Source organism: Prionailurus bengalensis, chromosome A1, assembly GCF_016509475.1.
Source record: "Prionailurus bengalensis isolate Pbe53 chromosome A1, Fcat_Pben_1.1_paternal_pri, whole genome shotgun sequence".
In the NCBI taxonomy this organism is placed as follows: domain Eukaryota; kingdom Metazoa; phylum Chordata; class Mammalia; order Carnivora; family Felidae; genus Prionailurus; species Prionailurus bengalensis.
This window is the reverse complement of record NC_057343.1, coordinates 140,438,835-140,454,451: the sequence shown is the minus strand read 5'-3', so window position 1 is coordinate 140,454,451 and position 15,617 is coordinate 140,438,835. Positions and strand designations below refer to the sequence as shown.

At 37.4% G+C, this 15,617-nt stretch overlaps 1 protein-coding gene across 2 annotated transcripts in view; it reads left to right on the top strand.

Annotated features, from left to right (window-relative positions):
• The window catches only part of CERT1 (ceramide transporter 1), a 105,053-nt gene extending 95,622 nt beyond the window's left edge, over positions 1–9,431 (top strand). For both annotated transcript variants that reach the window (XM_043592244.1, XM_043592237.1), the window contains 4 exons: positions 735–863; positions 1,418–1,547; positions 2,460–2,596; positions 6,342–9,431. In XM_043592244.1, the coding sequence (XP_043448179.1) occupies positions 735–863; positions 1,418–1,547; positions 2,460–2,587 (387 nt within the window). In that variant the 3' untranslated portion in view covers positions 2,588–2,596; positions 6,342–9,431. The remainder of the gene's footprint in view (positions 1–734; positions 864–1,417; positions 1,548–2,459; positions 2,597–6,341) is intronic.
• The last annotated feature ends 6,186 nt before the right edge of the window (positions 9,432–15,617 follow it).

Below are 15,617 nucleotides of genomic sequence, written 5' to 3'. Positions count from 1 at the left end.
CACTACTTTCATTGATTTCATAAAATGTAGCATGTTTAAAAGATAACCATTTTACTTTCCAATGAAACTCAACGCTTAAGAAAGTCAGTGCACAGATTTTCTCTTATTTAAAAGTACATAGTCTCAGTTTCCAGAGACCTCATTTCCATATCATTCCAACGTGTTTTATGTTTCCTGGCATACTGTAAAGTTGAAAGATTCAGTCTGATTTGGTATTCTTCAAATGTGCTTATATCAAAGAAGCAGTCTTCTTACTAAAATCTTAGCTTTTAAGTCTCTGAACACTTTAAACAGAGGTTTAATACTAAAAAGCAGAACATTACCAAGGACTAGGGAAGGAATTAATTGCTTACTGAGTATAGAGTTTCTGTTCAGGGTGATAAAAAATTTTGGACATTGTGCTGATGTTTACATAATATTGTAAATGTAATGTCATTGAATTGTACACTTAAAAATGCTTTAAATGGCAAAAATTTTTGTTATATATATCCACAATTTTAAAAATATTACTTTGATGATATTCTGCAAAGCAGTTAATTCACTGTTCATAATTAATCCTTTGCTGGGTATTTTCAGATGCTTTCCATTTAAAATTTGACAGATTGTACCTTCACCTAAGATATTTATTTTTGTTTTATTTATTTTTGTTTAACATTTGTGTCTCTGTTAGTTCCGTATTACATATGAATTTAAAAGTAATTCGGCTTTTCAAAAGATATTTACTTTTTCCACAGAGGGTGTGGCCTGCTTCTCAGCGAGATGTATTATATCTCTCTGCCATTAGAAAGATACCAGCCTTGACTGAAAATGACCCCGAAACTTGGATAGTGTGTAATTTTTCTGTGGATCACGACAGTGCTCCAGTAAGTGCACTTGTATAAATGTGTATAGTTGTATAATATAAAGCTAAATATACAGTGTGGGACAAAAGTGACAAACACATATGACACACACTGGTACTTGATTTGATAACGTTTCTTAGATTTTGTTTTATATTGGATTGGCTCCTTGGAACACTATAGCCCTTGTGTTACTTGAGGGCAGTAGTCATGGCTGTGAACATGCAGCAGGGGCTGTTTTCCTTTCCCCCTGATGTTAAAACGCGGAGACAGAGCTGAATGGGTACATAAGTGAAGCTACTTTCTACAAGCTTCCCTCTCAAGCCATGATCAGCTACTGGCAAAACCCCTGTGGTTTCTATCTCAGTTGAGTTCCATCTACTACTGAAGAGGAGGGAAAATCATTCCTGATGTCATGCAGCTTGGCATGTGTTATTTAGTGGTGCTAATAAGATTTTGTTGGACATTTTGATGAGCTATGGTTTTGGATAACCTAATGTGCTATTAGAACAGTAGGGATTATAAAATACAAGGCATCTATTACACTGGTGTTTTGTTTTTATTTTTTGTTTTGGCAGCTAAACAATCGATGCGTCCGTGCCAAAATAAATATTGCTATGATTTGTCAAACCTTGGTAAGCCCACCAGAGGGAAACCAGGAGATCAGCAGGGACAACATTCTATGCAAGATTACGTATGTAGCTAATGGTATGTGTTTTGAGGTTTCTTTTGATACTTTGGTAATGTAGATTTTCTTTTTTTTTTTTAAGTTTATTATTTTTAGTAATTTCTACACCCAGTGTGGGGCTTGAACTCACGACCCCAAGATCAAAAGTCGCACGTTCTTCTGACTGCACCAGCCAACACCCCTAAATTTCTTATTATGATCTCCATGCCTTTTTAGTTTTTCTCTTTTAGATTAATTATTTTTAATTTGGAGTGATGTGTACCAAAATTATCAGGAAACTTTGAAAATATCCACATCTGAATTTCATCCCAGAACTACTGTATCAGAATTTAAACTTCATCTCTAGATCACTATCACATATGCTTGGTTTAAAAATCCATCTATTATATATTTGCCTAATAGAATATATGTATGATTAGAAATAAAAGCAATAATGGTAAAGAAAATTAATAGTTCTTTTTCTTATTGTCAGGCTTTTTTGTTTTCTGAATTATTGCCTGCTTTGTATTCTTAACTACACCCATTTCCTACTTGCAGTAGTCACTGGAATCCCTCCCATCAAATCCTCAAATCTTCTTCGTACAGGGCTGTAACTGCTACTGTGTTTGAAGAGACAGTTATGTCCGAGTGATATTGTTTGATTATAGTAGAGTTTGACAGATTTATCTTACATAACCTGAAATGTTGCTATATTAATATTTGCATTTAATTTAGGGAGCCAAGAACCTATTAAATAGGTAATAAATGCTCTCTTGTTTGCTATGTGTCCTTGTCTGGTGGTTAGCATTAAGGAATTAGCAGTCAGGACTTTGAGATGTTAACTGTTCCAACGCGAGAAAATTTTGAAAGCAAAGGAAGTAAATGAGTGCTTCCCATACATTTGGAGAATTGTATCTTAACGGGCTTTATTTTAATTTTCCTTTATCTTGCAGTGAACCCTGGAGGATGGGCACCAGCCTCAGTGTTAAGGGCAGTGGCAAAGCGAGAGTATCCAAAGTTTCTAAAACGCTTTACTTCTTATGTCCAAGAAAAAACTGCAGGAAAACCTATTTTGTTCTAGTATTAACAGGTACTGGAAGATATATATTACCCTTTTTTTAAAACTTTAATTAATATGACTCTGCAGATATTAAAATTTAGTTAATTGTTGAAAGTAATTTTAATGTGTTTTACAATGTTCCCAAAGTTGTAATTTTTAAAGCCTTTAAAACTTGTTTCCTTCTGCTTATATGAGGCAATGTTTGCTTATGCAAAGACATTTTAACATTATGGAGCTATAAAATTCTAGAAGTACAAATTCCCTGTATTCTTCCCTTCCCAGAAAGTACTTGAGGTTCATTGTTTATTCTTCCATACTTTTGTATGTATGTAGTGAATGATGTGTATTCTTGATTATTTGTTAATAATACTTGTTTATACTTCTTGTTTTGCAGCTTGCTTTTTCTATTTAACAATATATCTTGACTAGTACTGCATATAAAGACATGAGATATATAAAACTATCTCATTCCATTAACAACTGTTACATGAATGTTGCAGAATTTATTAACCAGTCCCATCATAATGTTGGTTCCATATTTTGACTGTCAGATAATGCTGTGTTGAACATCTTTCCATAAAGTGCTGGAATCTTTAATTCTTTTTCAAGAAATGATATGTTAACGTGGTTCAAAAGTCAGGTGTGAAAAGATGAACAGTGAAATTTATCCCTTGCCCCTGCTCACCCAGTTTTGCCTTTCCTCCACCCCCAAACTGAAGGAGTATAAGTGCTATTTGTATATCTTTTCCAGAGAATTTTTTTTTAATTTTTTTTTTCACATTTATTTATTTTTGAGACAGAGAGAGACAGAGCATGAACAGGGGAGGGGCAGAGAGAGAGGGAGACACAGAATCGGAAGCAGGCTCCAGGCTCTGAGCTGTCACCACAGAGCCCGACGCGGGGCTCAAACTCACGGGCCACGAGATCATGACCTGAGCCATAGTCAGACACTTAACCGACTGAGCCACCCAGGCACCCCTCCAGAGAATTTTTTATGCCTGAGCAAGCAAATACAAGTGTATGTCTCCCACACTTACACCTTTTTGTTGTTGTTGAAGAAAATACATTGTTCTGCATCTTGTCTTTGCGCTTACTTTACTTTGAAGGTCTTTGCATATCAGTATGGACCTTCCTCATTATTTTTTTGTGGCTATACAGTATCCCATTGCATGGATTTACATAATTTTCTAACCAGTCCTCCCTTGCTAGATACTCAAGTTGTTTCCAATTTTTGCTGGAACGGTGTTACAAGTATATCCACTTACAAGTTTATATGTGGGATAAATTGCTAGATATGACACTGCCAGCACTTCCGGGGATGGGGGGTTGTGTGTTTTTATTTTAGATATTGCCCATAAAGAAGTTGTATTAATTTATCATCTCACCAGCAATAATGTATTGGAGTGCCTATTTCTCTTTACCCTCTCACACAGTATATGAAATAAAACTTGGATTATTCCCACCTTGATAGGAAAGAAATACTTTCTCTATAGTTTTTATTGTCTTTCTCTTACTATGAATAGTTTGAACATTTCTTGGTCCATTTGAGAGAAATTTGTATAATTCTGTTTCTGTGAACTCTCAGTATGTGTTAACATTTAAATTTTTAATAGATATTACCAAAGTATAATTCATAAACTACAGTATTTATGAATGTTCTCTTATTCTCACCTATGTTAGATATTAAATCATTGGCTGAGAAGTTTATATTCTTTTTTTTTTTTAACGTTTATTTATTTTTGAGACAGAGAGAGACAGAGCATGAACAGGGGAGGGTCAGAGAGAGAGAGGGAGACACAGAATCTGAAACAGGCTCCAGGCTCTGAGCTATCAGCACAGAGCCCGACGTGGGGCTTGAACTCACAAACTGCGAGATCATGACCTGAGCCGAAGTCGGACGCTTAACCGACTGAGCCACCCAGGCGCCCCGAGAAGTTTATATTCTTTTTTTTTTTTTTTTTTTTTTTTTTTAATTTTTTTTTTTCAACGTTTATTTATTTTTCGGACAGAGAGAGACAGAGCATGAACGGGGGAGGGGCAGAGAGAGAGGGAGACACAGAATCGGAAACAGGCTCCAGGCCCCGAGCCATCAGCCCAGAGCCTGACGCGGGGCTCGAACTCCCGGACCGCGAGATCGTGACCTGGCTGAAGTCGGACGCTTAACCGACTGCGCCACCCAGGCGCCCCAAGAAGTTTATATTCTTGAGTAACTTAGATTATTTTATTCTTGAGTCTTTAGATTAAATTAGTATGTTCAATAGTGTTATATAATGACTGATATTTTTAACTAATTCTGGTTTCTGATGTTGTTTATAGTATGCCTCTCTTAAAAAAAAAAAAAAAAAGGCTAAATTTATTGTCAGATGCTAAAACCAGAGTTGTTGCATTGATGTCCCAGATATTTAGCCTTTCCTAAGAAAAAGCTTACCTGAAAATGTTAAACAGATTCTAATCTTACCTGAAGGGTTAGTGTTTTGGGATATAGCTTGACCTTTGAGAGATTCTGTCTTCAAGTGCAAGTGCATTGCATAAGTGTACTAGCTTTTGGAATATCTCGTACTTTAGGATTGTTATGGCTAGATCTGGACACAAATTTGCTGATTTTATCTTTGCCCTGTTACCTCAAATTAACCAGAAACGTGATGCTGTGTCATGGCAGCAGGCCATGTCACCTGACTTAGCTGGTTGTCTCTCCCCAGAGCCTTAAGATTTCTAAAGAATGCTATTTGCTCTAATCAAGACCAAGTGTGCAGCTATAATCTGCTTTCTCTCTTCATCTCTACCCCCAGCCTTGCTAAAATGAGCAGGGCAGAAAATATAACCATCTATTAAGCAAAAGAAATCAGAATGCAGTTATGTGTAGAACTTGCTCTCACCTATGTTTGAAAAGAAGAATTTTCTTAAGCATTTGTAAAATACATGCTAACATTATTAACAGCATTTTGCCTCAGAACTGTTGGATTTAGGGCATTGTTTATTGACTGTGTGCATGTGTCTGTGTGAGTCTGTGTCTGTGTGTGCACACAGTACCTAGCAGGGAGGGGGTTGAAATCCATCTCAGAGGAAGGAGGTAGCATTGTTTGTGGATGTATGTGTATGTATGCAAAGACAGAACTATGAAGATTCAGTGGCCACAACTTAGCTCTGGCCTTGAGTCCAGGTTGAGCTTCTTTCTGACAAAGCACCAAATTCAAACCTTAACACCATAGTGAAAATCTTTGTTTACCTAAAGTAATATTTGTTTCATAGTAAGTTTGGACAGATGTATGTATGAAGTGGATTCTAGCATTGAAATTTTAGGAAAGCTGTCCTAATTTTAGTGATGAAGAAATTATAACTTCCAATAGTGTTTATGATCTTTAGTGAAATTTCATAAAGAATTAATGAGGTCCAAAGATAGTTAAAACTCATAGTCAATTCTTGATAACTGGTATTTTATAGCATAATTTTTATTGAAGACTAAGAAGAAGGAAATGCTGGTTTTGGGGGTGTAAACCCAGAGAATTCTGGTTGATCCCCTCTTTGCTTATCTATGGTATATTTCCCTTCTTTTTTGAGTTTTCAAAACGTTCCTTCTGTTCCTTGCTGATCAGTTTCAAATATGTAAGGTTTACAATTTTAACATTTTTAACGGTGAAAATCTATAAAGCATAAATATTTAATAGAGATCTGTGTATTCCATGAATTCACAGGGTAGGAGGAATCTGTTCTGGTAGTCTTGCCACTCTCAGTAATAATGTATTTCTTAATTGTTTACTTATTTTCTTTCCTGCAGTGACTGAAGCAAGGCTGTGTGACATTCCATGTTGGAGGAAAAAAATAAAAAACAAAATTGAATGCTCTAAGCTGGAACGTAGGATCTATAGCCTTGTCTGTGGCCCAACACCCTGGCCTTGTGTACAAAAATGAAGAAATATTGCAATAGCAAAGGTGAACATCTAACACTAGCTGTCTCCTGCTAGATCTCCTCGCTCAGCATATAACTATAAATACATGTAAAATTACATGTATATGGCTATATTTTTATTTGCTTGCTCCTAGAAGAGAAAAAAAAATCAACTTTGAATCACAACTAGGAATTGATGCTTTAATTTTTGGAAACTTTTTCAGAATTTTTAATTTACTATGGTCCGGCCTAAGATCCTCATTTGTATCAGGTTTTGTGCACAAAAGAAAAGCACAAAAGTTGAATGCACATGGGGCATGTGCTTTCTGTGCACCAAATATCTGGATGGGGTTCTTTTTTCAGGCCTATGGTTAAATCTGTGTTCAGAATTTTTTGACTTTTTTGCTTTGTATAATCATAGAATTCATTGCTGCTGATTTCTATAATGATTCATGTTACGTAAAGTGTCTCTTAATAACTGAGGGCTGTCAAATAACCTCTGATTTCACCTTTTCTATAGTCTTACTCCTATGAAGAACCTTGGTTCTGATGGAGAAAGAGTGAAAAGCTTTATTTTTTCCCCCAGGTATCTTTATATTTCTATTGTATTTTTAGTTGTGTAATGTGTGCTACAGATTTTTTTCAGTTTGTTTACAAACACAATTTGGTAATTCCTAAATTGGTTCTGTCTGCCTCCAAACGGAAACAGAAATCTTGTGGGTATAAACTACTTTTTGGTACAGTGGTAAGGATAAAATGAGCTCATATTTTCTCAAAATTTGTAAGAGGATATACGGTATTTCTTGTTAAGGTAAATCAGGCTGTTGGGGTTTGACATTTGATTCAGTATTTCTGGTGTTCATAACAGGCATGTTTGTCAGTTCTTCTAATTTGGCTCAGTTTAAAAGATATGTTGCAGGATATGCATATAAAATGTGAGCAGTGCTCCGGTTTGCCTCTTGATCAGAATTTGCAGCAGAGCAGTAAAGGATTCCATGTGATTCAAACTGAAATTCTTTCCTTACTTGCTGTAAGAGCTTAAATGTAAAATACCTTCTTTAGTTTTAGGCCTCTGTGAAAAACCTTGAAGCATGGAGTTGAGGCAAGGAATGGTACTCACTGAAGTAGAAATGACTGCCCACTTCAAAATCTTCATTGTGTTTATACACAAATGTGCTTACATATGTCAGAGGCATTTTGTAGATGCTATGCTGACTTGTTCATCTCTGTAGAAACACAGAAATCAGACCCATTTTGTAAAGCAGAAAGTCATGTCACTTGGAACATGTCCTGTATATATTTCATACATGGTAATGGAGTCTTAATGATAAATGCAAGGTGATAATTTAATGATGGGATTAGTCTGATCACTTAATATGCACAATCCTGGAAGTGAATTACTTGCATCAGATATAGTGGTATTTATTATTCTGTACAGAGAGAAAAATACATATAAAACATATGCTTATATTACATGCACGCAGATTTCATGTTCCATAAATCTTTTCTATTTTTTAATTTACCTTTCTCTAATGATGTGCATGGAATATGCCTTATACAGAAAAATGCTGTTCATAATTTGACTATGTGGAAAAGTGCCTATATGGTGGTAATGCTAGTAAGGCAAATAAGACAAATTATCATATGAGTTTACTACATCACCAGTTAACATTTTATATTGTGATGTTTAAAAAAGAAAAGTTTATACCTCAAATGTGTATTTTATTTTACAATCAGCTGTGGGGTTGGGATGGGAATATGGGAGGGTTGGGGAGGGAAGGTTTATTAACCTTAAGCCGCTGATGGGAATCTTCTAAAAAATTCTCTATGCCCACTATAAATGTTCCTCTGTTTGCCATTTTTGGTAACTATCATGAACATGGACAAGTAACTCTTTCATAACTAAATTGAATAGCTTCATTTTACAAAGGTATGGAAAACTTAACAAAGCAATGTCTAAATCTAATTATCATTAGTTGCATTTGCACTAACTGTTAGATACACTTTTGCAATTCTGTAAATGAAATGATTACACTAAAAATATTTGTATAAAAAAAAAGAAGATACATTTTACCTTTAGATAACTGTACAGGTACTTCACTAGAGTTAATCCCATCCAGTCAGATTTAGAAATGAGTTGGGGAATGCGAAAAGAGTTTTAAAGAGCTCAAAATTGGAGAGGTACTAGCCATTTTAAACAATATTCAGACCCTCTAGAATTATTTGTGTGGCTAATTCTTTAATCAGTATCTGAATATACATGATGTTTTCCCAAACACAGTAATTTCTTCTGTCTCCCAAACAAAAACAAAAAACAAAAAAAAATGATCCTTTTACTACTCTCTTTTCAACTAGTTCACTCTTTTGTACTGTGATAGAAATTTGGAAAATACTGGTAATGATGGGTTTTGTCCCTGACTGCCCACTGTACAGGACAGGAGAGCACAGTGTTTCACTTGGAACTCAGGACTCCTGATTTTGAGGTGGAGGGTGATCACAGCAGCTCTTGGTTTGGGAACACCACAAAGGCGATCGAGGTAGACCGAGGAGGGGATGGCTGGGAGGGAGGTGTAAGAACACAAAATAAGGAAAAGGAAGAATGGGTTTCCCGTTTGTTGAGTTTCATCGGCTAACTTGTGCACCTATACAACATCAGTGTCAACTGCTATTGAGAACATTTTAGTTGGGCTGAGCTGGTTCTCTTGTGAAATTGTGCTGGTTAATTAAGCTTATCAATTGTTTGTTCAATTAAACACTTTCACCAGTATTTAGTCCGAGTTGTACAGACAATGTATTTGGATTACTGTCATTGTTCACCTACAAACTCAAAACATAATCATTTTAAAGTACCTTGGGAGTGTGTAGAGTGTAACTATTCTATAATAGCTTTATGATCCTGATGATGTTTTTAAAAAATAATAAAGTTGGATCTTCCATGTTACAATCACAAAATTAAAACCAGTATTTAAAAGTGGAAAAGTATTAAAATATTATGGACAAATGTACTTGCTTGCTTGTTTTCCTTAACCCCTAGATACTGCCTGCATAATTCTAAATTTTTTTTAATGTTTTTATTTATTTTTGAGACAGAGTATGAGCAGGGGAGGGGCAGAGAGAGAGACACACACAGAATCCGACACAGGTTCCAGACTCTGAGCTGTCAGCACAGAGCCTGATGAGGGGCTTGAACCCACGAACTGCAAGATCATGACCCGAGCTGAAGTCGGACACTTAACCGACTGAGCCACCTAGGCGCCCTTGCCTGCATAATTCTAAATAGTTAAGAGCTTGAAATAACTCCAGTTTAATATTTTTTAAACTAGGGGTTGTAACCCAGTTAGGGATCAAGAAAGCCACGTAAATATTTTTCAACAAAATAGAACAGAATGGAATAGATCAAGTACATAGCATGTGAATATATATATTTTTTTAATGCTTATATTTTTCAGAGAGAGTGAGACGTAGCATGAACAGAGAGGGTTAGAGAATCTGAAGCAAGCTCCAGGCTCTTGAGCTGTAAGCACAGAGCCCAGTGTGGGCTGGAATTCATGAGCTGCGAGATCGTGACCTGAGCCGAAGTCGGGCATTCAAATGACTGAGGCACCCAGGCGCCGCGTGAATATTTAAATATTTTGTGAATCTTTTTTCATATGTGTGTGTGTGTGTGTGTGTGTAGTGGATTATAGTGTGAAATGAATGTCTTACTTATGAAAGCTGATGCAAAGTTTTTCCAGATTGCTAGAAAGTAAGGCCATATATAGTTGGGTATTTCTAAAATGAAAGCACAGTGCCAGTCATGCACACTTAAAATTCAACTACATGTAGCGGTAAATAAATCCTGTCTCGTTTATTTAAATGACATGGACAGCTCCACTTGTTACACTTAGGGAATCTATGCTCTAGGACAACCATGAGAAGGGAAGTGTGGATTTGCAGTTCAGTCAGTGGGTTCCTCCATGGTTATATTGAAAGACACTGAGCATATTTCTCTCCTCATGTTCAAAGATATATACCATCTAAAAAAACATGACCTCTAAAAACAGGCCAACTACTTAAACTGGTGGGGTGCTGGCGAGAAAATCTGGCTGTTGCATTGGATTTTTTTATTTTAATGTGTTGGATTTGTTGACAGAAATAGTTTGTGGTCCCTGTGGCACACTTGTAAGAAGTTTTTGAATAGTGACTTTAACTATATGCAGTTTTTGCCTTAGGCTTGACCTGAAATGTAACCTGCAAATAAGGCGTACTTCTAACTATTTCAAATTGGGTTGACTTTATGGCATGTTCCAAATTTTGCCATGTGTATACTAGATTACAACAGGACTCATATTGTTAGTATTTGCATTATTTACCCATTGAAACACATTTTCTGTGAGCCTTCCAGGTCTGTATACTTTGGATAGCATTCAACAAATACCATAAAGGTAAACTTTTTGGCCTCTTAAACTCTCTTCCACAGAATTCGAGTTTAGTACTAGAACAAATGTTAACTGTTCTTAAAGCTACAAAAGGAGATCCAACCAGGATTTTACCCAGGTTTTATGATTGTTGAGGTGCTGAGTGATGATGTCTCTCTCATTAAGTGTCTGGAATATGAGCACCTAACTGCCTTTTATCTACCTTCTTCCAGCATTGCCGCCCCTGCTGGTTGGTGGTGGTATCGCCCCTATTTTACAGTAAGGTATCAGGCCAGGCTGGGTTCCGGGCCTACTTGAATGATTCCAAAGTCTTTTCTTTCCATTAGATTCTGATGATTTTTAACGCTTTAGGTATTTAATACCTATTAGTGTTTGATGGAGTAGAATTGACATGCATGAAGACTAGCACTTTTGAGGTATGGGTATTAACACCACACACTTCATTATTGGCTTTACAAAAATTCCAAATACCTGTATGTCATAAAATCCTACCAAATGTACAAGTTTTATCTTAAGATTAAATTTGACCATCATTTGATGCCTTGACTGCCTTCCTGTCCTCCAGCTTAGAGGGGTAAGACAAGGAACTCTTATCATTTAAAAAAAAAAAAAAAAGCCACAAGCCCAAGAAATTTCGTTTATTGGGTTTTTTAATCCACAGACAACCTCCAGCATAGCTACCACTGTTTTGTGAACCACCCGTGTTTATAAAATAGCAAAACGACCCCTGAGGTAGCAAGTAAAGCAAGCTGTAGATGCCCTTCCAGTCATTTCACTCTGGTTCTTTCATGTTACTCTTCCTTAGAATTGGGAAGCCAAAGTGGGAACTGGGTCCAGCAGCAGGGGGATCCATGTGCAAGAGCTACATGAGGTTAGTCCCCCGTCCATGCAATTTTAGCCTTGTGTACAGATAGCATTAATTCTCCACACTCAAAACAATTCCAAGAGCAAGTATTTATTGAGCACCTACTCCATGCCATGCGGTGTTACAGGATCAGGGATACAACAATGAACAGAACATCTGGCCTATGTTGTTTTTGTCATAACCAAGCTTTTTAGGAATGTATATAAACTAAGAGGAAATAGGCTTTGCAATCAGGAACATTTGAATAAGGTGCATTGAATGATATACTTAGCTACCTTCAAGATATGCAAGTGTTTTGTTTTTTGATTCTTGGTTCTCAGTTGTGTTCTGAAAAAGTAAGAAATGGGTTGTTGCTGTGTTTTAACAAGTTACCAACTTCTGTCAATGTTGATAGCACCAAATTGGTAAATTGTCTAATTGTTCACTTTATTTTAAAACTGCTGTGTAATTTGTGGTTTGTGAATTTTCACTTTTCATTACTAACATCCAGTAGTTTGTTATTTCTAAGTGAATTTTTCACCATGTTCCTGGGAATCCTGTGTTTAACATACCAGAAAGGAACGAATGGCTTAGAAGACAAGACGAGAAGACAGACGAAATTTTTGGATTCTCACTTGAGCAGTTTTGATCTTGCCAAGTCATTTCAATGTCTGCATCTATTTTTCTTTTCTGTAAAGTAATAATCATCTACATCTACAGGGTTGTTTGGGGAAGAGTGAGACAACATATTTAGAATTTCTTGAAAACTTTTAAAGCACTCTGCAAATGTTAGGGATTATTTAGTCAACCACATGCATGCTGCATATTGTCTTTTGAGTTGAAGGATGTAAACATTTTTGGGCTTTGGGCTGAACTGTAAGTTACTTGCCTTGTCTGTCTGCGGTTCTGCCTGCAGGTGTATGTCTAGTGAGGGAGAAAACTAGAGAGACAAAGCCACTTCATGGAACCCAGAAGGCTCTGTGAAGTAGTTTGATTCATTCTACCAGCACTGAAGGTCTGTTTTGAGCATTATTGTGTAACACATCTGAGAAAAAACTCAATGGGGTTTGATGCCTGGTTTTGTTAGGATGTGGAATAAGTCTTGCTAATGTCATTTTTACTTGTACATAATTCTCATTACAATGTCAGAAATGGGGAGGGGAAATAATGAGTTTTTAAAACTTGAGAAATGGAAGCAATAGCATCGTGTCTCAAACTAGAGCTGCCTGGCCGTCTGTCCCGTGTTTATAAAATAGCAGCTGAATGGGAAAGAGTTCTGAGCTGGAGAATCCGTGTAGAGAGTCTCCTAAGTGATGTCTTTGCCTTTCTATTTATCATCAGTTCTCCCTCCTGCCACTATGAAATTGTACCGTAATACATAATGCCTCTTGCTTAAATGTTTTACCAGTGCTCTCTAGAACGGAGTCCACACTGCTTGACTTCAGTCTAATGTCAAAAGTTATCTTGTAAGAGTTTAGCCTTAGTCTGTCTGCCTTACCAGCCCGACTCACCTTAGTCCCTCTACAAATGAATCATCCCTGTCGGGTGGATTTACTCCATGTCTGTCACTCAGCAATCAGAAGCAAGTTACCTTCTCAGGCACTCCTCTCTCTTCCCTTCAGTCAACATTCAGAACCTGCTTGAGGGTCCCAATTTCTGACCTTAATTACACCAGCCCTTCAACTCTTCCTCTTCAGTTCCATTGTGCTTTTCCTCCTTCAGAGTTGGATTATATAACAGTATGACATTGTTGTATTAACTAATAAGCTAGACTCCAGCTTTTCAGCCCCACTGACATAAACCTCAGAACATAGCTCCCTCTCCACCTAAAATCAGCAGTTTCAATAGAATGTTTAAGGCAGTAAAGAGGGAAAAAATGGATAGGCTGTGAAATACAGTAAATGGAGCAGAGAGGGGCAGAGGGTTTTAACTTCAATGAAAGGTGCAGATTTGAAAACCGAAGAGATAAAGGGAGGAGAGGTTGTCCAAGAAGGATATGTTACATACAAAAGGAGAAGATCTAGCAAGAGGGACACAATTATCTTCTCTTCCCTTAGGATGTAAGCCCTTAGAAAGAGATCCCAATCTCCCAGCCAAGGATAGTAGCAGCTGTGCAAGGAATTGTAAAGCACTGTCACAGCCCACATGGGTCTAGGCTGCAAAGACAAGTAGACTTAGCTGAGCAGCTGATGAAACATGACAAAATGGAAGACCATTGGCTAAGCGACCTCTGCCCAGAGCCCCTGTGGTGCTGTGCATTAGGTAACTAAGCTGTTCCCTAAACTGGACAGACGTGAGATCCATACCACAGCCACTAAAAAGATATTTCCATCTTTGGATAATAGAATGAGTCTGTGTGTGTGTGTGTGTATATATATATATATGTGTGTGTATATATATATATATATGCATAAATACAGCATTTCATAGAACATAGAGAGCTACTTAAGGCCTTAGAAGCCACTAATCCAGCAATCTCCTTTGGCAAGGGAACCAAGGAAAAGAGACTAAGGTCTCACAGCCAATGAGTGCCAAAGCCATGGCTGGAATGGAGGTCTCTGGATTCCCAACTCAACACTGCTGTGCTCCTCCTGTTGTAAATGACTATTATTTTCTCTTTGGAGTAAGTCCTAATTATACTCATTTTGTCGGCCATTTAACAACACTGAGCACCTTTAAGATGCTGTACTAAGGTGACAAGAAAAGGCATGGTCCCTTCACTGTCTTCATTAGACTTCTGTCCAGTCTGGAGGAAAATGTGGGCAAGATTTACCACTAAAATACAAGAAAAAAAAGATCTTCAGTTTTATTTCTATATATATATATTTTTTTTATCATTCAAGTCTTTTATTTGACGATATACATAATTCAATATAATTTATCAAGAAATACACATTTATTGGCGATGTATGCCCAACATTTTTTTTCTGGTGGTGTTCAAGGTTTGTTTTCTACTGGCTGAAGTAGGCACTGTCCTAAACAAGTTAAAAGATGAGCATTTCCCCAAGAGCTTCCCATGTAAAATTACAATTATCCAGGCTATACCAGCAAGCCAACTTTAAGCTTTTGCTACTTACCAAGGGTTGTACAATGTGGGCGAGAGCATCCAGATGGCCAGAGGTGAATGGGCTGCTCCATACACACTGACTCTATCTTGCTCTTAAGAGCAATAAAGTTTAAGAATGAGGTAGATCTCTCACAGGTTATATATACCCTAGATCACAAAAGACTAAGGCAGGCAGTGCATTAAAACGGGATGGTTTTACTTTAAGAGCCCTTTGAGGCTAGAGCCCAAGTCCAGACAGTGAAATGGGCAGGGAGGAAGAGACTCCTCTGATCTCTTTTGTGAGCTTCAAGGGGTACGAGAGAGCTGGCAAGTGAGGTTCTTCTGTCCCATATCATTTAGGGCAATCAATACTCTGGATTTGCTTTATTGTGTCCAACGTTCCTAACATGCAATCCCAGATGGTTTTAGGATGGAGACTGAGACAGAATTGCTCCATTGGCCCCCACCCCCCACCCCACCTCATCTACTAAGCCCTGTTGACCATTTCAAATTTCAAGTGACAGGAAAGCAAAGGAGTTCCATAATCAACATCGGCTAGATGACTACAGCCCTTCTATTCTGGATTACTTCCTTATGCTGAGAGTTTCCTCAACAAAACACACGAGGTGCTGCTCTGTGTTAGCAGCTGGCACAGGGTCCTTCTTCCTTTAAATGCTCCCTGCCATCTGGCTTCAGAATTAACCAAATGGAATGGTCTGTTGAGTCAGTTTCTTGACTCAACAGTCAAGAGTAATCCTGCTCCAGGCCTGAGATCCCCAGAAGTTAAACTACAAGAGTCAAACTTGGGGGGTTACAAGGAGGGTGAGGCGAGGCTTCAAACTTTGGGGCTACAAGGT